General features: G+C 41.2%; 1 protein-coding gene across 2 annotated transcripts in view; it reads left to right on the top strand.

The window, feature by feature from the left end:
* Nucleotides 1–22,910, top strand: part of RARB (retinoic acid receptor beta) — a 334,395-nt gene that overhangs the window by 242,067 nt on the left and 69,418 nt on the right. For both annotated transcript variants that reach the window (XM_075143405.1, XM_075143406.1), the window contains one exon: nt 20,674–20,822. In XM_075143405.1, the coding sequence (XP_074999506.1) occupies nt 20,674–20,822 (149 nt within the window). The remainder of the gene's footprint in view (nt 1–20,673; nt 20,823–22,910) is intronic.

Raw genomic sequence — 22,910 nt, 5'->3', positions numbered from 1 at the left:
GCCTATTAAAAAAAGTCTTCATTAGTCTTCATTAATTAAACAGGCAAAAAACCGAATGAGCAGGCCTGAAACAAGAGTAAGTTTGTTTGGCAGTATGTAGTGTTTCAGCTAATTATATCAAGTAGAAGACTACTGCCTACCGCATTTTGTTAGGTTTAGAAGAATAAGAAATGTGATGAAGGCAAAAGTTATGGATATGGCAGCAGAATGTAATAGGATGTCGAGGCTCTTGTAGTATACAGTTCTTATTTTGGTTTGGTGGGAGGTGTTTGCCCAGAGAGGATCTAGCAGGTATTAACTTTCAGAAAGTTTGTGAAGATCGGACTCCAGAAGGCATACGTTTTCCTCCTGAATTCCAGATTATTGCGATGTTTGGGTCAGGTTCTCATTCCCTGCAAGCACTGGAAATACTGGAAACATCTGTGCTCAGCAGAAAAAAGCTCAGTACTTTATTTTCTTTCATCTTTCTGAATTTAAAAACAAACATTTTGAAGTGAGGGACTTGTAATCTGCATTCCCAAGTATCAAATTGCTGCAGGTGTGTTTGCTAGTGCCCAGAAGGCAAGATCTGTTTGAACCAGGTTATTTTCTTTAAAGTTCATCTATAAACTTTACAACTAAATCACTAGGACTGATTTGCTTAGAGACACAGTCTTTGTTTAAATTTTTATACTTGTAGCTTAATGCCCTGAAATATGTGATGAAAAGTGTTTGTTTCTGATCCCCTTCATTCAAAAAAAAAAAAAAAAGTTGCACGGGGATATTTTTCTTCCAAATTAATTGAAAGGAGAACAACTAATTCTCTACGTGGGCTCTGATTGAGCTAGCCCGATTCAGCTGCTGGCACAGGAAAACTCTAATGGACACGCACCACTGTCAGAAACTCCTGTAGACAAAAATGATGAGAGGCGTTCGCTGGTGAAGTCAGGGTGGGATAAGCTTGGAGGAAAAGCAATGTATCTTTGAGTGACTCCCCGCTTGCCTAATGAGTCTGTGCAGCAAAGGTGCAACTTGTCAGAACAAAGCCAGGCTGGCGCGGGGCTGCCTCGAAGAGGGTTACGGTGAAGTTAAGGAGTTGAAAGAGAGAGATAATGTTTCAGACAGCGAAGTTAGTCATCCTCACATCCAGTTAAATCCTCACTCACTGCTGAGCCGTCTTCGTTAACCATGTGTGCGTCACGCCCGCACCGCAGCCCGGCCCAGCTAAGGGGCTTTGGTCGGGGGCGCGCGGGGAGCGAGGCGACCCGCTCGGCGGATTATGCTCCAGCCTCCCCTGCGCGCCCCAAGTGACTGTTTTTGCTCAGGTCTAATTTATACACCGCTCTTTGCGCAGCCGATGAACTGCTGCTGTGTTACCCAGCCAGCATTTAGATTTGGGAGCGGGGTTGTGAAAGGGACATTGTGCTCAGAAGGACTGCTGTCTGCCGCGGTCGGCCGCGCCGTGCCCCATCCTATTGAGACCTCAAAAGCAGAGCACAGCTGCGATGAGTTTCCAGATCTGTTTGGCCCTGGGGAGCGGTGCTGGTATGCGTGCGAGCCGGGGGGGAGCATCCCTCTCCCCCTCGCAGTTTCTTCCCCGGGGGGCTGGCAGCAGCCTCCGAGCAGCGAATTTACAGGGGCGGGCAGCTAGGGCCAAATTAGTTGTGGTTTCGGAGGGCCTTCCAGAGCTTCGCTGGGCTGTAGCGCGCAGCCCCATGAGGAAGGATATCAGTTGATGTATGAAACGGCCAAGGAGCTTCGGTAAATAGACTTTACCCTTCAAATTCAGAGGTCCTGGCAGCGGCTGTGCGGGAGGGTGGGGTTGTACTTTTCCCCTTCCTGTACTTGGACACTTTTGATTATCCAGACTTTCTGGGACTGAGCAGGGCTGCCTAATAACAAAGCCTGCATAATATAATTGCCTAAATAGGCCTATTGTCCTTTTCAAGTCACTGTGCTGTGAAATCTTTCAACTTTTTGCTGAAAATGTTGCATCTAACGTTTAGATGGCTTAGTGGCTACGGCGAGGAGCAGATCCTTTTCCCTCATTTCTCATTGTTGCATGGTTGAGAAGCTGATTATATTCCTGCCCCCTATTGATGTTTACTCCTTTTGGGAAGCAAATATTTTAGCCCCTTCTGGCAGGGTAAACTGCCAAAAGTAATAGGCCTGGAAATACAAAGCTATGATTGATTTTGACCTTTGCTCACGTGCATGAAGTCTGTCCCCATGCAGTGTGACCCATGCCACTTCTTGCTGAAATCCAAGCCCTTTCAAACCAAATGGAACCACGAAAATGCAAGCCATGAAATGCTCAAAACTATTCTAAAATAACAGAATAATCATTTTCTCTGTACTGCAAGAAAAAGTATAGGCAGGAGGGTAGCAAAGCTGGATTTTGTAGGAGGCAAACCAAGCATAATGTCTTTCGTCTGTTGCTGCCTTTTTATGAGAACCATATTCTAGGTACAAAATAAACAAACTGGTATCATGTGGGAATGATTCTTCTGTGCAGTCTTTTGGTCACAGTAATTTTAGCTGTTCCTCCTAATTGTGATCAGTAAACAACGTTCATCCAAAAATGTGGATTTTAAACTGTCTTTTAAAAAATAATCTAAGGTCTGGGATTTTGTTAATCCATCATTGCATGAGCAAATGTGTATCAAAAGTTAAGAATGTCAGAAACAGTAGCCTAAAGTTAGCATCCTAAATCCACATTTCATGGCTTCATTTCCAAATATGCTGAGCATCTAAGAGCTCCCTCAGAGTTTTAAAAACAGGCCACGTATTTAAATGACCAAATACTATTTAGAACCTTCATTTAATATTAAAAATTTTTAAAGGACTTTCCCACTTCCCCCAAACTATATGAAAAAGTAATTCAATGGAAGAGGTCACAACACTAACAGTGGAAATAGAGACACTTATAAAACAAAGTAGGACTTGTTTATAAGAGCATATTACTCTCTTTCTATAAATTTACAAGTCAAGTTTGCAGAATTCCACATTTAACCCACAAACCGTATTTTTTCTGACTCTCTGATTTCTCCGATTCTCTGTTTGCTTCCTTGCATTAAAGTCCCCTCATCAGGTATTAATCTGAGACAGTTTAAAACTTGTGGTATGGATTTTGATAGCTAGATTATCTTCTTCATATACTCACTCATCATTAGCAGCTGCTCTGGATTGTTTTCCCAGCGGCAGCGAATCAATATGACTGTGGTCACCGTGCATTTTGCTTGTTTTGGGGGGGAGGGAGGGAGAATCTAGCTTCCTTCAGCTCATTTTAGTAATGTGAATAGGAGCGGAGAACTTGCATCATGTGACGGGGCAGCTCACGGCAGCTCACCAGCATGGGGTCCCTGTGTGAGAACCTCCCTTGTACATGACAATCTGATAAGGATATCATGTGGTTTAGAAACACATTCCCACAATGTTCACTTCTTTGTCCCTTTATTTGGGAGTGGATAGGAAAAAAACTTTTAACAAACTAATGCCAGCCCTTATAGAACTGACCCCACTTTCTTTGAGTGTTCTGTTTGAGCCTTACAGCTTCTTCAAATACTTTTGTTAAGAGAGATGGAAATATAATCCAGCAACTGTGTAAAGAATTCTAGACACAGAGTATATAATATACCTTCTGTTCCCCTTGGACAAGGTGATTTTTCTTTCCCCTGCTTACACCATATATAAACTGAATATTATAAAACTATGTAAGTTAAATATGCACATGCAAGTGACACTTGTATAGGTTTAATAGGTTAAAGCTTGAATGAGTATTTATAAATTCTCAGAGTGCTCTGGATCTTCACTGCTAAGGACATGATGTTAAAGTCCATCCATAGTTTGGAGGGATTTCCGTTTTATGTACTTTCAGCGACTTACGTTTCACCCTCTAAGTGCATCCCCTAAGAAAAAGAGCAGAGAAATTTCTCGCAACAAGGAGGTTTTTTAGCACCGCGTAGTTTCTTTTAATGGTTTGGAGGATCTCTTTCCATTGAACCATAATATTTTTCTCTAGGCTCACATTGTCTTTTTAGCAAGAGTCTTTGAACAATAAAATGACAAATTAAGTATATTTTTGTCTTTTAGAGCCGTGTCTAGTGAAGCACTTAAATGCACTCAACCCTCATCCTTGATTTTAATAAGAGTTTCAGACACAGAGTGGTCGTATGAGTGAGCCATTAATGTATTTATGTACCACTGCTTTTACAAAATACCAGTAAAAACTCATGCCATTGCGGTGGATGTTCAGCACAATGAACATCCAACATTTCTTTTCTTCATAGAAAGAAAGAAGGATCATTCTCCTTTTAAAGATATATAGCAGAGGTGTGGCGCAATTAAACAAGTTACCCGGTGTTGCACCAACCAGAGACAACTGCCACAGTTTGATTTAACTCAGATTTCCTTCGGTGGATGCTTCAATGCTGGAAAGCCATTTGTGCCTGTAAGATACGAACAGTAGAAGGAATGGTTCAATTAAAAAAAAAAAAAAAAGGCAGTCAACAACAACAAAAAAATCTCTAATCCTGTGATTTTTTTATCTGAATGCAACTTGTGGTGAGTCCCTGAAATGGCCATTACACCACTCCAGTGGTCTTCCCTGCCAAGCTGGCTGGTGGCACAGCAGCACATCATATAGAGATGTGTATCTCTTTTCCTACGAGACTTCCTTGTCATCTTCCAGCCTTGTACCAGAATTACTCCTCTGCCAGCTGGTGACCAATACCAAGAGGATTCCCAGGTTCCTGCATGATAAGTGGATGTAACAGCATCTGAGTTGATTTAAATATTGCACTTGTTCACAAATACTGATCTGGGATAGAGGTGTTCAGGCACGGCGCAGCTGTACTCAGGGGTCTCGGAGCCTCCTGCCCCCAGCACTGTTGCTCAGGGACTGGCCGTGGGCAGAGACCAGGGCAGGGAGCAGGCTCCTCTGCCGCTCACCTCGCTCCATCTCCCGAGCGCCTCGTTTATTCCTCATCTTGTACCCCAAAACCCACAACGAAGACCAGCATTGCCTGTCTTTCCAAGACTGAACATTCACTCGCACATGAAGAAAAAGGAGTTGGAAAACTGTGTTACAGTGCCATCTGGCGATACCTGCCCAAACCGGACCGGTGGCAGGGGCTGCGGCCGCCCAGGCAGTGGATCCGCAGGCGGATGCTTTCCCCAGGACCCTGGTTCAGGCACAGGGAAATGCCTGTGCGCCCCAAAGCTCGTGTCTCTGGGGTTTTTTTGCACAACTCTCTGGGTTGCTCTAATCAAAGATCTTATCTTCTCTGCAAACCTTCCCTTCCTAGCAGAGACACTGATCCACCAATCTGCGTTTTTGGCTTGGGGCGAAAGTCAAAGGACTGGCTAAAAAAGTCACACATGTGTGAGCTTTTTTATTGTTAAGATCAGGTCCTGAGGGGAGGGTTGGTTTGTTTGTTTTTAAGCAGTTGTTCATATTTCTGCCTCTCAACTTTTGGTCTGAGGAGGTTTTTCCTTTTCCCCTCTGTATTTCAGAGTATTCCTTTGCATTGCTTTGTTGTTTGGCTTGCTCTTTTCATTCATTTGAGGAAGAAATTTTATTAGTTACTGGATCAGGGTATATGTCAGATCCTCCTTAGTGGCTGGCTGGAAGGTCTCGGAGACCTGTCTGTCTTAAAGATCCTTCTGTTTTCACCCACACTTTGAACACCAAGACGTAAAAAGCAGAACAAATGGCAAATCACCTGTGTCTTTCAGATACTGGTGCAAAGTGTCTTTGATGAGGGGGGCTAACAGAAGAATATACTTTTCCCAAGTCCTCGTCCCCCAGTGAACCTCAGCCTTCCTCTCTCAGTTCAGGGAGCACATTCCGGCTGTGTTTTTCTAGTTGCGCATATCGTCACATGCTATGCAGGTTAGGTATGTGGACCGCTCGTCTTTCTACGCTTTGCATGTTTTGCCACATTCACTTCTCTGAGACCACGCCAACAAGGATCCATTATCTCTCCAAAGTTTTGAAACGAAGCCTTCGGCTGCCTGCAAGAAGTCAGAGCTGACTCACATCCTTCTGTAGTTTTTTTTCCTTATCCGAATCCTTTCCTTTCTCTGTGTTTTGGAGAGGTCCTGCAAGACTTCATGGTTGAAGCACGAGCTATGTGTTGGGAAGCACTGCATGTCCGGACACAGTTTGGGAAAATAGCTGTTCCCCTCTCCCTGAAATGGAGTCCAGTATGAACGCTGCAATTGTTCACAGGGGCTGTTGCCGCCTCCTAAAATGTGAAAGCAGAGCTTAGTTACAGCATGATGCACGGACACTGCCCAGTAATACCATGTTTGTTATGCTTTCGCTAACCTTAATTTCTGTGCAGAACAAGAAAATACTCTGACGAAAAGAGGTGAGGAAGGAATGACGCAATTAAATGAGATTAAATCAGAGTATCGGTTTCCCTGGAACATGTATTTGGCGCTTTACCAGCAATCTTTTCCCCATTTTTCAAATAAACACATATTTTCACATGATAACTCTATTTGAAATATTAATGCTTCCAGGGCTGCATTACCTTTGTTTCTTCATCAAAGTCCATTACTATGAAAAGGCTGCTGTTCCTTAGGCTGTTTCAGCTTCAAAAGAATTTTAGGGCCTGGTCTATTGGAAAGCTTGGGGGTATAATTAGTGAAAATGGAAATAGATGCAAGAGAAATTTAGTTCCTGATGTTTTAATTTAGTGTAGCACTGCCATGTGTTGTTGAAGAGGATTCTTAAAGGCAAATATAATTATTTCATTATGGTCTTCAGAATGCTTTCATTGGTCTTAATGACAAGAAGCTGCATAAGGAGTCATACATTTTAATTAGACCTTCTTATATTTACATCAGATAAATAACAAATAATTGATGAAAAACAAGTCTTCTGAATGGATGATTTCACACAGAGCTCTGGTTACAGTTTAATGATAAAACATATCTCTTATTGCTTTGCATTTTAATTATCTAGAGTTATTACTCTAGCAGAGATCACAAAATACTGTGATTTCCATGCATTTCATTAGATTCACAACTAATTTATATGAATCTGAAGCTAAGAGAAAAGGTGTTTTTCAACGTATATCCCTTACAATCAGTTTCCAGCTTTATTAATTTCATTTTGCTTTCATTTCTTACACATAGATACCTTTTTTTGTGTGCGTGTAAGTAACGCAGTAAAAGCTAATGGGAAGAGTCAGACCTTTTCCTACACCTTCAATTCCCTACATAGGAGCAAGTCCTGCCATTGTTAACAACCCAAAACTCCTTTAGAGGTCAAGGAGTGAGTATGAAAGTGTAGGGCTTGTAGTGGAATTTTCTAAGGAAAGATTTGGTGCCTCCTTCTCACCAGCTTAGTTGAAAGTTGTATTCCTAAATCTCTTTGATTTACTTTGAAAATCTTACCAATACCCTTTTATAACTGTGTGTATGCTTGCAGGTGCACTTAAAATACTGTATTTTTTCTTTTCTTTACCCCCTTTATCGGATATTTTATAATACCGGGAGAAATTATTTTAGAGTTTTGCTACTTGCAAGAGTCTTTCCTGTTTGCAAGCTCTCTGGCCTTTCATTTTTGTAACAAAACATATTTCACATGATTCATTCCTGAGAGTATACAGAACGCTAATTGTTGTTATTGATTTTAAATTTCACAACCATTACAAGTAACCCAGATGAGTGGCAGATAAAGAGTAATAATCCATGGAGTTCTGGAAGTGTTTCATGTTTGTCTGTAGTACTTTATGTGATCAATAGTAACTGCCCCATTGAAACTAACTGCTGTATCAAATAACAGTAAATCAAATGAATGTGCTTACAGATTATTTATTGAAAGCTTTAATTGTTCACTGGGGCCCGGCTTATCTCAGGAAACAATAGAAGGCAGCGATCAGGCAAACTGGTTTGCAAATGCCAGGGGTGCTGTGAAACAGCGGGGTCTCCCCTGTGCCTGGGTGGTGTGAGAGCTTTCCAAAATGTGCCCCTGTCCCACTGGGATGGCCCGTGCACTGGGATGGCCCGTGGGGGTTGATCCCAGGGTAGATTGGTCAGAGGTGAGTTTTCTCAAAGAGCATCTCTTGGGTTCACAGGTTACTCATTTTTTTAATTGTTATTTTTATAGCAATCTCTTTGGATGACAAACGTGTCATATCTGGTGGGTTAAAGTGTGGAAAAGGAACTAAAAGATTTCCCAAAATTTCCAAGGGGTCCGCGTAATGAGAGACAAAACAAGATCAGACCTTAGAAAAGGAAGAAAAGGAAAGCATACTAAACTTACTCTGTGGAAAGCTTACCTAGGTATGTTACAGTTTTGGGCAATTATATGCTGCTGTAAAGTTGTCAGACTTGTGCAAATACTAAGACATTAAAAACGATGATTTCTGACTAACAACCTCATGCCATTATATTTTACTAATTCCTTAAAATGGCTGTTCTGCCTTGTCACAGTCACTCCATGAAGTCCTAGTGCCACAGGCTGGAGGTTTTCTGGGCCTTAAAGTGAAATGGATAGTCTTTTAGGCAGTTTCACTATTACCCACAGTTTTTCTAATAGTCTCGGTGTGTTGTCAATTTTACTTTGCTGTGGCTTCAGAATCCCCGTGGTATCAGCTGAGGCACTAAGGCTGTCCTTCAGCAAATTTGGGAAGATGGCACTGAGTGAATTTATGTTTAATAACATATCTTTCCAACCGTGACAACTTGAAAAGCATTTGTAAAAATGAGCTTAATTTCTACAGAAAATGATGGCCCAAATCTCTCAAACATGGCAGGAAAAGTGGTTTTTTTCCCTAAAAAAAGTATGTTTTATGAAACCTACTTATATGCATATGTGTAATATTGGATAATCATAATATAGACATTTTTGAATTATTAAAGCACAGTAGCCAGAGATCTTTTGGAGTTGAATCTCACTTGAAAAAAGTAACTTCCCTTTTTCAAAGCATAAGCTTCGCCTTAAGTTTCTTGGAACATCAGGTGTCAGGACAGAATGTTGCTTGTCCAGCTCTCTGGAAATAAAGTATTTCCTTTTTGTCATATTCTATATAAAGTGCGGTTGACATTTTCTCTGTAAGGCTAGGATACTGCAGTCAATTGTGAGCGGCTTAGCTAGCAAAAAAAAACCCAAGTCACTGTTGAAGGTAGGTATTGAATAAGAAAGACCAGGTGACTAGGAAATACTGCCAGCACGTATATGTTTGCCTACAGTACAGCGTGTGCATATTTTTTTTCTTCCGAGTGGGAATGGTACTGAAAGACGACATACAGGTAAAATTATGAGCATTCCTCACTCCAAGGGTTTAATAGGAAAATCCACCGCAGGTAGAGAATAGCAGAACAGAATATTGGAAAACGTGCTCTCCAGTCGCGGTACTCATCTTGTCTCTAGTCTCTTGTGAATGTCTTATTTTATTGATCTTTGGTCTTCTAGGCAGAGAGTAGAGGTATGCTCTGAGCCACAGTCGCAGTGTTGCTACCGCTTCGCTCTAGGACGCCGAGCTCCTTCCCAGCTTTCAGCTTCTGCTGCACCTACTGTGAAAGGGGCAGAGGGATGTTTGCCAGGTTAACCGCACCAGTGGAAAGTAAATTGCACCTATACAAATTTTAAAAAATAGATATAAAATATTATGTAAACTCAATGACAAGGACTCTGAATTGCAAGGAGAGGAAATCTGGTAGTGTCTTAGTTTTTCATGGTACCTTCCCCACTGTGTTATCGTCTTTTGTCTGGCAGGTATTCCTTTCAGAAATACTGAAATTCCGCTCAGGCAAGCATTACGGCTTGATAAACTGTATATTTTATTTGCCCCCTCAAAAGACATTGGCAATGCTTAGTTCTTAAATATTCCATAAACTTGAATTTCTTACATTAGCATCAGAAATGTTGAGGTGAGCTGCTCTTAGTAATGCACTGTCCTGGTCTGGCCTGCTGAGGGGATGGAGGAGGACAGAGTTCGTCCCTGTTTTGGTCTCAGATGTTGCAAATGTGTATGTGCTGGAGGATGTCAGAAAGGTTAAGTTTTGGTCTGACTGCCCTTCTAGTTGCAGATAAGCCGGAGTGATGAAAGCCATTTTTTCCTGTTACTATGTCGTGTCTAAAGGGAAATAATGTATTGCTTTAATTATACCCCCCCAGTTGCAGCAGTGCAGCAATATGGGTGCAGTTAGGCTAGTGTAAAAAATAGTCTTAACACTTACTAGGGAAGTAAGCTACGTGGATGTAAAACATCTATATATAAGCAGAGGTACCCCAGAGGTTCACTGCAATAATGTTAGGGGCATGGGAGATGTGTACGGGGATATCTGCTTGGTTTAAGAAGCTACCTTTGCCGCTCCCAGTCTACGCACTGCCCTGTCCTCTGCGGGAGGCTGCTGCTCTGCGGCAGGAGGAAACGCACAGCTCCATTTCACGGCCCCGAGCCTTGCCAGCTTCAGCAAATGGCCCTGTTTCGCAGCGGCATGGCTGGGAGGTTGGACGTGTGCTCTTCCGCCCGCGCCGCCGGAGGGTTGGTAACCTCTGGGAGAGGGACGGGGGGTGGCTGCCTGGGGTTTTGCTGGTTCAGCAGGTTTCATCCCAGCTCTGTTGTGGGATGAAACCTTACTCAATAAAGAATCGTACCTCTGGGTGGCATAACGCCAAAAAAAGGTCTGCAGCCAGGGCCCGAGAGTGAGATCCCGAGCTGAGATGAGATACAAAGCTTCACAGTTGTCCGTTGCCTTGTAAAAAAGGCGAGTGGCTGTGTGACGGGGGGCTGTCAAAGAAAATAAGGAGTTAGACCTCCTTCTCTAAGGAAATCAAAACTTAGAATTAGCAGAGCAATAAAAGCCTTCTAAAGCGAAAGCTGGAAACAATACATTTTTAATAAAATGGGCAGTTACTCTAATTGCTGAACCCCTACTGTTCAATTTCTTTTAGTGCCCTTATTCATTAAATTCAGCATACTTATACTTATTATTTACAGATGTATGCGTTTTAACTTGTTTATAGAAACCATGCTTTGCAGAAAGCTGTGGATGGTATAATACTAATTTGTAAGTGTTTATTGCTGCCTATAATATGCAATTTCAAAAACAATTAAAAATAGCGGTGGAGCTCATCATTGGAGTCAACTCCAAACTGCCCATGAAAAGTGACATATTAGTACCGTGTACCGCCTTAAAGGTTATAGGTCATTTGTAGTGGAGTGATAGCATACCCATTAATGAGGAATTTACCTGTTCTTAAAGATTTTAAGCTCAGCAGTCTGGTTTCTAGATATTATTCTAATGTAACCCATTTAAACATGTGTGATGGAGTTCATAATTGCCCTTGTAAATGGGTATAGAAAGGAGGGTATATAAATCAATTAGTGATATCCAGCAGCGTGGCTGTAATACAAATTAATTGGGATGATAAGCATTTTAACTGCTACTATACTTAACTTGAAGTAGTCTTGATCACTGAATTGGCTCTTGTTGAGTCACTTTAAGATTTAAAAACACCTAAAGATCAAAATGTTCTGAATTAATGGTCCTAAAGTTTGAGAAAAAAATTGATATGTAAAATATTGCACAGCAAGTCAGTTTTACTGCATTTCCAAATAGAGCACAACAGTTTTATTTTGTCCATGTGGTACTGAACAACTGTGTAATAGTATTATGTGATTAAAGATATTAAAACAATCATTTTCTTGCTGGATTCAAGCCACAGCAAAAAGTCGTGATGAATGGTGTCATAAGAACATGTTGAATATATAGAAAATAAAAAATTTATTTGGCAAACATAGTAATACCGAAAACTAATACCAACTTGGATAGGAGGCAAGTTTTGAAGAATAACATCATTCCATTAGTATAATACTCTGAATTATTCTGTTTGGATGCTTGAAAAGATTTGAAGATAAAAGAAAAGTCCTCAAAACACTATAAAACATTTAATAACTATAAATGGAGACTTTATGACTTAGTAAAATATCTGGATGTGTATAGAGATTACAGTAACTATTTCATTTCCCTTGCAATTTTTATTTATTATTGAAGATACTGGATCTGAGTTTTCTCCCATTTATGTTTACAAGTGAAGAGTCTTTCTTGGAATTGGTGGGGTGACAACACTGTAAAACAGATCTGAAAAAAGAATCAGACCTCTCTTATTTTTAAGTGTTTTGTCCCTCACAATGTGCCTTTTTTCTTATTTTGGATCCTGTAGGGAAAACATGCTGAATTTGTGACACCACAATTGTATCAATAGGCCACAGAAATAGACTCTGTTTTCATAAATAAAGAGGCCAGAGTTCTCATCCTCTCTAAATTTGTGTCACTTCTTTGCCTACGCCAGTTTACTCCAGATGAGGATCTGACCTTGGGAATTCACTAGTAAAGCAAACAGGGCCTGAATTGTAGGAAAAGTTCATTTTCAAAGGGAAATCTAACTTCACACAAATGATAGCACAATTATATATATATTTTTTAAAGAAGCCCCTATTTTTCAGTTTTGCAGTAATGCAGAATTTACACTTGAGACTGATGCAATTTTGCATGGTAGTGGCCAGGCAGAAAATCACCGACCTGAAAAAACTACAGAGCTAGCATCTTTCGGATGTTTTTCTTCAGTTTTCCGTACGATTTATTTTTTTCATTTAACATGTTTTCTTTTTCATTTTGAAGGTAGGCTCCTAATACAAACTGATGAGCTGCTGCCCCGTAAACTCCGCTGTGCCTGCCAAACCCTCCGGCCATCCTGTCTGTACACTTACTTTCACCCTGGCTCCCTCGTGCTGTCTGCCTGGCCATTTATTTAGCGAAAGACGCTCCTATTCTCAGTTACTAGCGCGTCATTAAGTCTCGCTGTCCTGAGAGTAACACAGGTATAACCAGACGCAGTTCTTGTCCCTGCTATAATTAATCCTGACAAGCTTTCCGCCTTCTACGTTTGTTGAGGTGTAAACGCGTCTCTCTGGCTACACGGACACATAAACCCAAATGTAGAACTGCTTTGCTGATAAAACTGTAAAAAAACCCCAAACCCAGCCTGAAAAACAGTATCATTTTCTTTGAAAAGGTGATGTGAACACAGATCTCCTACGTTAGTTATACATACTTCCCCCGGGTCAGTGGAGCTGGTGCTTGAGAACCAGGCATTGCAAACTGGGGTAAACCTTGCTCCTGTTTGAAAACACCCTCCTGAGCAAACCTACAGAATATGAATGTGCTCTTACAGAGCGGCTGCAGCCTCCTCGTTGTCCTTTACTGCTAGCTGTAGTAAATATGTGTGCAGAGTCTGTAGTTGCCAGAAGTCCTGGCTTTACTGGGAGAAGCACCAGAGGTGGTTGCAATGACGGCACCCCTCCAGAATACCTGTGGGACACAACAAAACGATGCAGCAACTTCAGAAAAAGGTTTCAGGGTGTTTTCATTGGGAAATACAGGGTTGGGGCACATTGGGCACATTTCCAGATCATATATGCTCAATATGTAAGACTAGCCTGGTAGATTCAGGCATACGTCTTGGCGGCGTATGGGGCTGGTGTTGGCTTGGACAGTATGGTCAAGAGTAGAGGTTTTTGTGGCAGTTTCTGGTGTTGCTTATGCTTGTGTGGGACACAGGGCCCGCGTGCACAGGTGCTGCCTTCAGGAGAGGATTCGGGATTTCTCTCAGGGCAGGTCTGTTGTCTGCCGGGACATTCCTGTGTAATTGTATATATGGTAGAGTAGTCTTATAGAAAGTTGATTCTTAGCTGGCTGTGGAGCACAGAAAATGAAGACGAGCCTTTCATCATCTCTCCTCTGAGTTCTCTGCCAGCAGCAGTGGTGGCTTTCGGGGCAGAAGGCACCCAGCCCTGGCCTGCCTTGCAGTCGGCAGGCGAGCGGGGTGCACACGCAGACTTGGGGGTGCTTCAGAGCCCCCACATTAGAGGGACTGAGCACAGACTTAACCGAGTTCCCTGCTCTGTCATGTGTCCCATGTGTAGCTTGGGCCAAGACATGTAAGGCTATGTTTTGAAGACACTGCTAGGGCTATAGCTAGGTTCTCGGTTGCTGTTGAAAATCCCAATTCGGTACTGCTTGCATTTTTCTAGGAATTTAAGAGCCAAGCAAATCAAGCTCTTAGGTTGTCAGTGCTTTTGTTTCCCATCTCTAAAGTAAAAAGAATAGTTCTTCCCTTATCTCACTTAGGTGTTACAAAGGTAAAAATACGAATGCTCATGGGATATTCACATACTGGAGTGGCAGGGACCACGCTTGTAGATCAGATAGGTAGAAGAGAGTAGGATTTTTCACGCTGGTAAACGTGGCAGGACCAGAAGCACTGCCAGCTCTCCTGCGTGGCAGGGACAGCGGGGCCCGGGGAGAGTCACTCAGGGTGTCTGTGATCTGTGCAGGAATGTCATCTGGGAAGGTGCGCTGGCAGGTGAGGCTCCTGGAGTGCCTTAATAAATGGCACTGTAGAGTCAGGTAACTGAATCTGCATGCTTTACAAATGGATCAATTAAGAGGCCAGATTGTGGCATAACGGAAAAGTATGTTACAAAAAAATCCCCACCTTTCACTGGGCAACCGATAGAGGATATTTGTGGGAATAATAAAATCTGCACTACAAATGAAGAAGTTAGCTGCTAAGGAACAGAAATTGTATTATGAGACTAGAACAGAAGGATAACCAAAAGATAGATGCTGTTGTCTTCTGATTTACTGCAAACAAATCTGGATAGCTCTGCTATGCTGGTAGTAGGATGCTGAACTTTATTTCCTGGCCCTAATCACCTGATATGAATAAAGGTTTCAAAGGGCTATACTTCTGTTGTATGGCCAAGATCAGTATCCACTGACTCTGCTGACTTACGTTACATGACTCTGCTGGTTAACATTACAGATTTGCAATTGAAACTTGGCAATTTTGTTGATGAAAGGCACAAAGGAATATGATGCAGGTCACTCTCTCCCAGTTCTAAACTGGGGGAGATGCAGCAGATGAGTGTAAACACTTCTTTTATGCCATTCCGGTTGGCAAATACAACTTGGTATACACACAGCAAAGGCATTTGCTGAATACGAAGAAGCCTTTTTTCCTTGACTCATCCTTTGAAGTTAGTCTGCGTTTTAACACTGAAATGTTAAAGTAGTTAAAATGAAAGTGCTCCGAGGACCTGCTTTGCAAGTAATGGCTCCCCTCAAGGTTATAGAGGCCTTTCGAGGTTCGTTCTTTTAAACACCTTTTGACTTGGCAGGATCACGATCATTACTATTATTTGCATTGGAGTAGCGCTTGAAGGTCCTGCAGCGCCAATTACCGTACAGCATATTTTGAGACCCTGCCCAAAATAGCGTACTGTCTAAATACAAGAGATGCAGAAGGGTGAGGGAGGAAAATACTGTCCTGATGGTATGTCTGCCTGCAGTTGGAGCAATGGCCAAATTTGTACTTGGAACTTCATTAGGGTAAGGATTTCGGAGCAGAGAGTGTGCTCAACTGCTTCTTGTACTCACAAGGCGGAGGGCAGAGTTCAGCAGGACCCCTCTTCTCCCAGATGCGCCGGGACAGAAGCCAGCTGTCCGTATCGCTCTTTCACTGACAAGAGTCGTAAGAGCAAAAGCACTTCGGCTTTCGAGGCTTCTGCCAACTCAGCTGCGCCTATCGGGGCTTGCACCTTGTCTGAGATAGCTATTGGCAGCAGCAGCCTGTGCCCCAGGCATGGCTCTTAAAATGACCTGGTCTGAGGCACCTTTTAGGTGACCTTGTGTGCAGTTTGTCCATTAGTAAGATCCTGCAGATGGGGCTTCTGAGCTCCATAACCTCTACTTCTTGCTAGTTTTTTTGTTATTTTAATCATACCGTAGGAATCCTGAGCAGCACGTAGTGAAAACCTGTGGGATACTCTTTTAGCTTTTAAAATAACAGAAAGGGATCATTTTGGATTGGGCACCCTCAAGCAGAAACCAGGTCATAAAGTTTCATCTTCTGATGTCCCTGTTGAAAATGGAATGCCCCTTTTCAGACTAAAAGCAAAACTGAAGACACAGAGGGTTTTTTTGGTCTTTCAGCCCAAATAACACCTTTTTTTGCCTTACAGAGATGAACTATGACTTGATTAAAATTAATGCTGGAAAAATTGTAATCAAGAATTAAAATAGAATAACTTCTATTTAACATCATGGCTTTAAGGCAGATTTGTGCAGCTAGCAGGATGCAAATAATAAAAAAGAAACCCTCAAATGTGGAAGACACACTTTCTTAAGTACTTCTGAAAATCCTGATAATAGTATCTCAGTGTGGAGTTGTTGTGGCAGCCTATGTTTTAATCCAGATATGTTGGGTTCACTCGTAATAAACCTCCTGAACCTCGATGCATACCCAGGCCTATGAGGAAAGACTTTTGATTGTCGTTCCGATGTTACAGTTTGGTAATTCGTTCTTCACTGACTAACATTTGCACATGGCTTCCTCCTGCCCTCAGCCCACTCCACCTCCGTGCCGTCAGCCCCCGGGTAAAACAATGATCCAGCACAGCGAGTGCCGATACGTGAAATAGTAGCACGCCTTCTTTGCTTTGTGTTGTTTTCTTTGCAAGGGAGAAAATGGGAGTCTTCACACAAGGGAAGACTTTGTTTTCCTCTTTCTGTTGTCTGTGATCCCCACCTGTTGTATATATGGTAAAAATATCTGGGACTTATAACCCAGCAACAGTATGCAGCCAGAGTCATGTGTGACCGGGTCAAACACACACTCGCTGGAGGGTCATGGCCAGGTTACTAAGTCAAGGCTGGCAAGTCTCCACGATAATGTTTTCTTTCTCTCTCACTCTTTTTTTTTCTTCTCCCCCTTGTCTGTCTTCCAAACAACAGTTTAAAAAAATAAAACCCCTCGTAACAATGCAAACTATTTAAGCATGACAAATTCAAAGAAGTTTTTTATTAAAAAAAAATTGCATGGGGGGGTTGAGTCAATGATATTTTGGATTTAATTTTATAGTATAGTTTTATGTGGCACATGAAAGAGAGAAATTTGTATTGAAACAATTGAGACCCACTTTCCCAGTTCCTGGCTCTTTCCTGGAAGATGATTAAAAGCAGACTTTTTTTTCCAGACGAGACATAAAAATTAAATGATCTACAGTATATAGTTATTTTTTCAAATGTTTGGAGGCTTATAAATAACTTCTACAATCAAATGCACACATACAAGCAGCAGAGAATCTGGTTCTAATTACTTGTACTTTAGTTGAACTTTGGCGTTTCCTTTGACTTTCTGCCTAATGTATGTGAGCTGTGTGCCTTGCACTCCTGCAGTGAATTCACAAAAAAAAAAAAAAAGAGAGGCAAAAAATCCAGACTCTTGTTGGTGCCAACAAAAATGAGGGTTAACAGAATGTTTTGACCAAATGCAACACTTTGCTATTCACCCTAATTAGCTGAAATTGCTGCTTCCCACCAGGGACCCTTAGCTCAGTATTCAAAATTCCCTTGAGGCTATCCAGGAAATGCCATTTGCTTTACAACTTCTTATTCTTTTAAGACTCAACTGTCCAAAGTGTGCATTAACATACAAGCTTAATAATCTAAGTTTCTAGCGAAACGCAAAGCATTTCATAATGCCTGCCTGCTTCTAGTTGGTCACAAAGTAAAATACCTCCTCCATCTGTCAACATGGTTTAGCCGGCAGTAAATTAGCTCTCACAAAGCACACTGTGCTTTTAAAAAAGATCTTATCTGCTGCTTTATCTAACCTTTAGAAATATTTCAGACATCTTAGGAATTGTGAAGTGACCGATTGTTTGAGAGTCCCTGTGTGCTTTAAGCGGCATTCAGGTGTTGGGTGACGGCACTGAGGCTCTGTTTTCTCAGGTGAGTAGGGACCCTGAAGTGTCACATCCCCCAGGACAAGACAGCAGGGCATGGAAAGAAGTAGTTTGCTTTATTTTTTATTTCTTTGAATTCTTCCTAAAATTGTGAGACTGCTTTAAAAATGCCATTTCTGGAAATGTCAGCTCTCCGCCTCCCATCCTTTCTTTTTTCCACCTGGCACGTGCAGACATGCATAGAAGACAGCGGGTTCTGCTGTCACACGTCCACTAGCCACCGACATGATACAGAAGTAACGCTTTATACCTGCTGAGCATGAATTGCTACAGATGCCTGCACTGCATTTCTGCATTTCCATGCTGGCAGTACATACATTTTCAAATAAAGAAAGGCTAAGTCCAAGGAAGAATGGTAAGTGAGAAGCCAGAGTAAGAGTCGAGCGTGTGTAACCTGAGTTGAAGCCTTCTCCAGAAAGCTGTACATCTTGCCTGTGATCAAAAGTGAATGTTCCCAAACTGGGTTTTCTTACCAAAAAACAAAATCAAACTCTCTAGATGGTGGTTCAGCTGATGCAAGTATTATATTGAATAGATTGAGCCCTTTTAGTGGCATATATATATATATATATATGGGTATTTTAGGGAGGGTCTCCTAGTTTACACTGGCTCTTTCCTTCTCATATGCCTTTTCAAATTTTCCAGAAAAAAATTCTCTAGCAGCACCTTCAGCTCTTCAGTTGCTGACTATGTTGTGTATTTATGAACTGAGCTGGGTATCGCAAGTTCCTGGTGCTTGGCCGCTGCCTGACGGACCTCTGTTGTACATATGGTTCGTGGTTTGAACACTGCTATTGGATGCTGGTGCTTGTTTAGGATGAAATCATAAAAAAAGCAGAAGTGTATCAGTATTATTCCTCAAAGATTGCTTTCCCCAAACTGAAATCACAGAAGGATTGCAGGAGTGCAGTTGTTTTATTGAATGACACAACCTTGTTTTCCCACGGGGAGCCTAAAAACTGCCTTTTAGATGGACTGGGAGAGTTGAATGAGCTAATACGAAACACATTGTCTGCTGGTATTAGAGTTTTAAAGCTAAAATTTTATCATTCCACAGACTGATTGGAAGCCACCATAATTCATGTACGAGCATGAAATAAGGCACAGAATGTTTGAGGCCTCTCAAGGGCATTTGACGAATCTAACTTTAATTTAAAAGTACTAATAGATTATTGATTCAAGGAGGATGGCTGTGCAGAGATCAATAACAGAGCACTCTCTGTCTCTCTTAAATACCAGAAATTACTGTTGAAAAGAAATGATCATTCTCATCTGTGTTTTCATTAAGAAAAAAACTTCTTTAAAGTTTGCTTGGTGCCGTAGGAACATCTAGCTTTTTGGTTTGCCAAGGTTCAGTGTATTTAATGCTGAAAAAGATAAGTATAGTTCTGGACATTGTCTTAACGTCACAGTTTATGGAGCCACATGTTATTTTACTTTTCTTTTTTTCACAGCCTCATTATTGTTAGATATATAAATAAATTGTTCCCGTTGGAAAGATATTTCTTTGCTTAGAATCAGAGCCTTTAACACATCACTGCAGCATTCATTTTCTTCTCAAGAAATGTCCGTCCTTGAAGTTGATAGTAGCTTAACCCAAGTAAAAATGGCAGAAAGGGGTCCTTGTCTCGCAAGTAATCAGAAGTTGCATCGTGCCCCGTGATGCCCTCTGTGAATTCTGCAGAGCATGAGCTGACAATGAATCATGAGTTTAATACAAATGTATCATCTTTGTAATCTGAAAAATATCATGTACAGTAAATCTTGTCTAAGATTTTCCATTGAGTAATATTCTTTAGGGCCTGCTGTTAGTACTCTTGAGATTTAGCTCTGCTGATAGTGCCTAATATTTCTGGATAGATCTGAGTTCACAGATCCTGTCATTTCTGTATATCTGTTGAAAAGTTAGAGGGATTTATCTGAGAAGCAGCAGAACGGCTAGGTGAAACATGAAAATGTATTGCACATCTACAATAAATGTGAGGAATGATGACAGCATATCACAGAAAACTAATGCAGATGTTTTGGAAAGATGTAGTTCGCATGTCTTATCTCGCATTGTAGAGCTTTCACGTCCTTTCCCTGAAAGGGATAACTGGCTTTTCAGCAGGTTCAAAACAAATGACCATCTAGAAATATTAAGGCAATAAAGGGATGTGGGGTCATAATGTGTAAGTAGCTTTTTCTCGGAGAGGTTTCCTGATGTTACAAATCTGAAGGTAGGTAAGGATGTGTTGCTGGGTTGTGGTAGTTTTACAGATGAAACAAAAGAAGACTTGTTCAGGTAATTTTCACTTCGGGTCTTATACTTAGTCGTTTGTCTCTTTACATATGTCCTGATGCATGCCCCTATCCTGCTGTGGCAGAATTGCACATTGGAAGTGTTCCCTGTTGTAGACAAAGGCAAGAGATACAAGAGCTCTCCCCAAATCAGGTACCGATCGGAAGGGTACATGCCACCAACTGTTACCCTTTGAAGGTTGATAACGAGTGTGCGCACAGGGATCCCACGCAATTCAATAGGCTAAAACCAGAGTGTGAGCCCAAGGTTCTCCATTTTTGGAGCCTGGTAAGAGATTCAAGCCATGTATCTGATGTGAGCTGAAGCTTTTGTGATGTTGAGTAGCTGGATCATGAAAAATGATCAGGTACTTAAAAATGAGCTTTTGAGGCTATAGCATATAGTCCTGTCACTACTTGCCTTACTTTAGTTCCCCTGAAATTTTGCTAGGAAAGACAAATGAATGTTTATTATACAAAGATAAATATGGGCCAGTTTAATAGTTATAATACAGTAAATAATTAGTAATTTAAAATTCATTCATGAACCATTCAATTATATTTCTTTTTTCTTTTGTAGCAGTTGAAACTCAGAGCACCAGTTCTGAGGAACTTGTTCCGAGCCCTCCTTCACCACTTCCACCCCCTCGTGTTTACAAGCCCTGTTTTGTCTGTCAAGACAAGTCATCCGGATATCACTATGGTGTCAGTGCTTGTGAGGGATGTAAGGTGAGTGCCATCATCTCCCTTTCCTTTTGTAGGACTGCATTTCATTTTAGAGAGGGGCAAAGCAATAAAATTTGATGTGACTTGATTGTCTCCAAAGATGCCCGTACCTTTCTTGTGTGAATTAATTCTGGTTCATGAGTAAAGCCAAGTAAATGACCATCGTGGAATTACTTCCCTTCATAACTGCTGCCAAAGTATGTCTTTAAGGGACTTCCGTAAGTATTGACTAACATGAGAATGTGATCGTGGATGGAGAGATAATCAAAGAATAAAGTGAAGACACATTAAAACTCTTCACTGTCCATCTGTAGGTCAGGTATACCCTGAGAACTCATATGGCCATTGTCTGCTCTCAGCCTGGCTTTTTCTGTGAGCTGCTACCTTTGTGTATCCAGGGGGTGGAATTTGGGAAAACGATCTGATCATCTGGAAATTTTTGGCATAGTCTCTATCTGTCTAACAAATCCCAAATCAAATTGGGAATTTAAGGATTAGCAGGTTGGTCTTCACAAAATTTAATCTGGCGGACTACAGGGCTGGCACGTCTGCTACTTTGCAGTGCTGTGGTTGTCAGAGCTTGAATTGACTACCCATAGGATGTGGTAATACGATACACCGTTCTAAAGTAGAGAATGTCTAAAGACAAGATACACATCAGAGAAGCAATGTCAGCTAAACCATGTGTGTATGGCAATAATTAGAGCTGTACGTGCAGTGAATGTTAGGCAAGCAAGGAAGAAGGTAGTGCAAAAAATGCTAAAGAAAAGATACCATAGGACATACGCTCTCATAGTTAACTTTATTAGTTATGATACCCTAGTGCAATGTTCTTTTTTAACAATTAAAGAAAAGACGTATGATTGTCATCCTTCAAATTAAAATAGTTGTGTAGTGCTTAGTACAGTGAAGATACTAATGCATGCCGAAAATGTGACAGGTGCTATATCTATATAAATAAAGTTATTAGAATAAATGAATAAAAGGTATTTTTCGGGTTTATTTTTGTGAAATGTTATAATATTTTTCAGATACTGTAGTGTTAGCCATTTTTACTTTATCCTTTGAACCTGCAACTTCTTCCATGCTACTGGCCTTTTGTAGTGACATATCATAGTTCTGGGTTTGTGCCATTAGGCAAAAAACTAAAGGATGGGAGTCTGGTTTCCTCCCTGTTTTATAGCTGTGGATACTGAAGTAGTGAAAGTAACTATTTAAGCTCACCTCAGTTTTAGAATCTTTTTCTGGTATTGAGGTTTCCCTTGGATATCATGTCTGTATTTTTTTCTTTTAGATGCCACAAAACCATCAAAATTTAAGTGTCTGTTAGGAAGAACTATGGTAAGAATATGCTGTAGCTGATTTCATTAAATAGGAAATCTCATCGTACTCAGACACTAACACACAAATGGTGGTGTCATTTGCTCACCCACGTGTTCCCTCTAAGCACAGATGTAATCGCAGACTGTGGCAGAAAGGTCCCATGTCCCTAAGACTTCATTATTTTTCAAAAATATGCAAAAATATACTGTAGGGCTTTTATTGGCATACTGCAAAGCATTTTCATAAATAATTAAAGCAAGACCACACTTGTCAAAATACATGAAGAAATCCATCTTGTAATGTGTTAGCCATTATTCAACAACAACAAAAAAAATCATGTTCACCTATTTGCTAATTTGCAAAATGCAGTAATTCAGCACTTGGCAATAGCTGCTGTTAAAAGAAAAAAAAAAAAAAAGATTAGTTACGTACAAAACCTGTCAGTCTATGAGAAATAACAAGATTCCAAAGCAGTCACTTGGCTGCTTGAGACTGGTAATATTTGGGTTAGTTGACACTAGCTGTTCAACAGGTTGGACTAGGATTTTATGAATCTCTTCCACTTATTGAATCAACTTCCTTAGTGAGTGCCAGGAACTGGCAAAGATTGAGTCAACTAGTGGTCCCTTTGGTGGACAGTCATTTACTACATTTGCTGTTGAAAGTTGTCTGAGCTTTCAGGTCAACAGAAGTGATGTGCTGGATGACAGCAGACAGCAGTACGTGACCACAACACCAGAGACAGCCTCAGAAACCTCTACGTTGCCA

This window comes from Calonectris borealis, chromosome 2, assembly GCF_964195595.1.
Source record: "Calonectris borealis chromosome 2, bCalBor7.hap1.2, whole genome shotgun sequence".
NCBI classification, from domain to species: domain Eukaryota; kingdom Metazoa; phylum Chordata; class Aves; order Procellariiformes; family Procellariidae; genus Calonectris; species Calonectris borealis.
The sequence above is the reverse complement of the archived record's forward strand: the minus strand, read 5'-3'. Positions and strand labels throughout refer to the sequence as shown.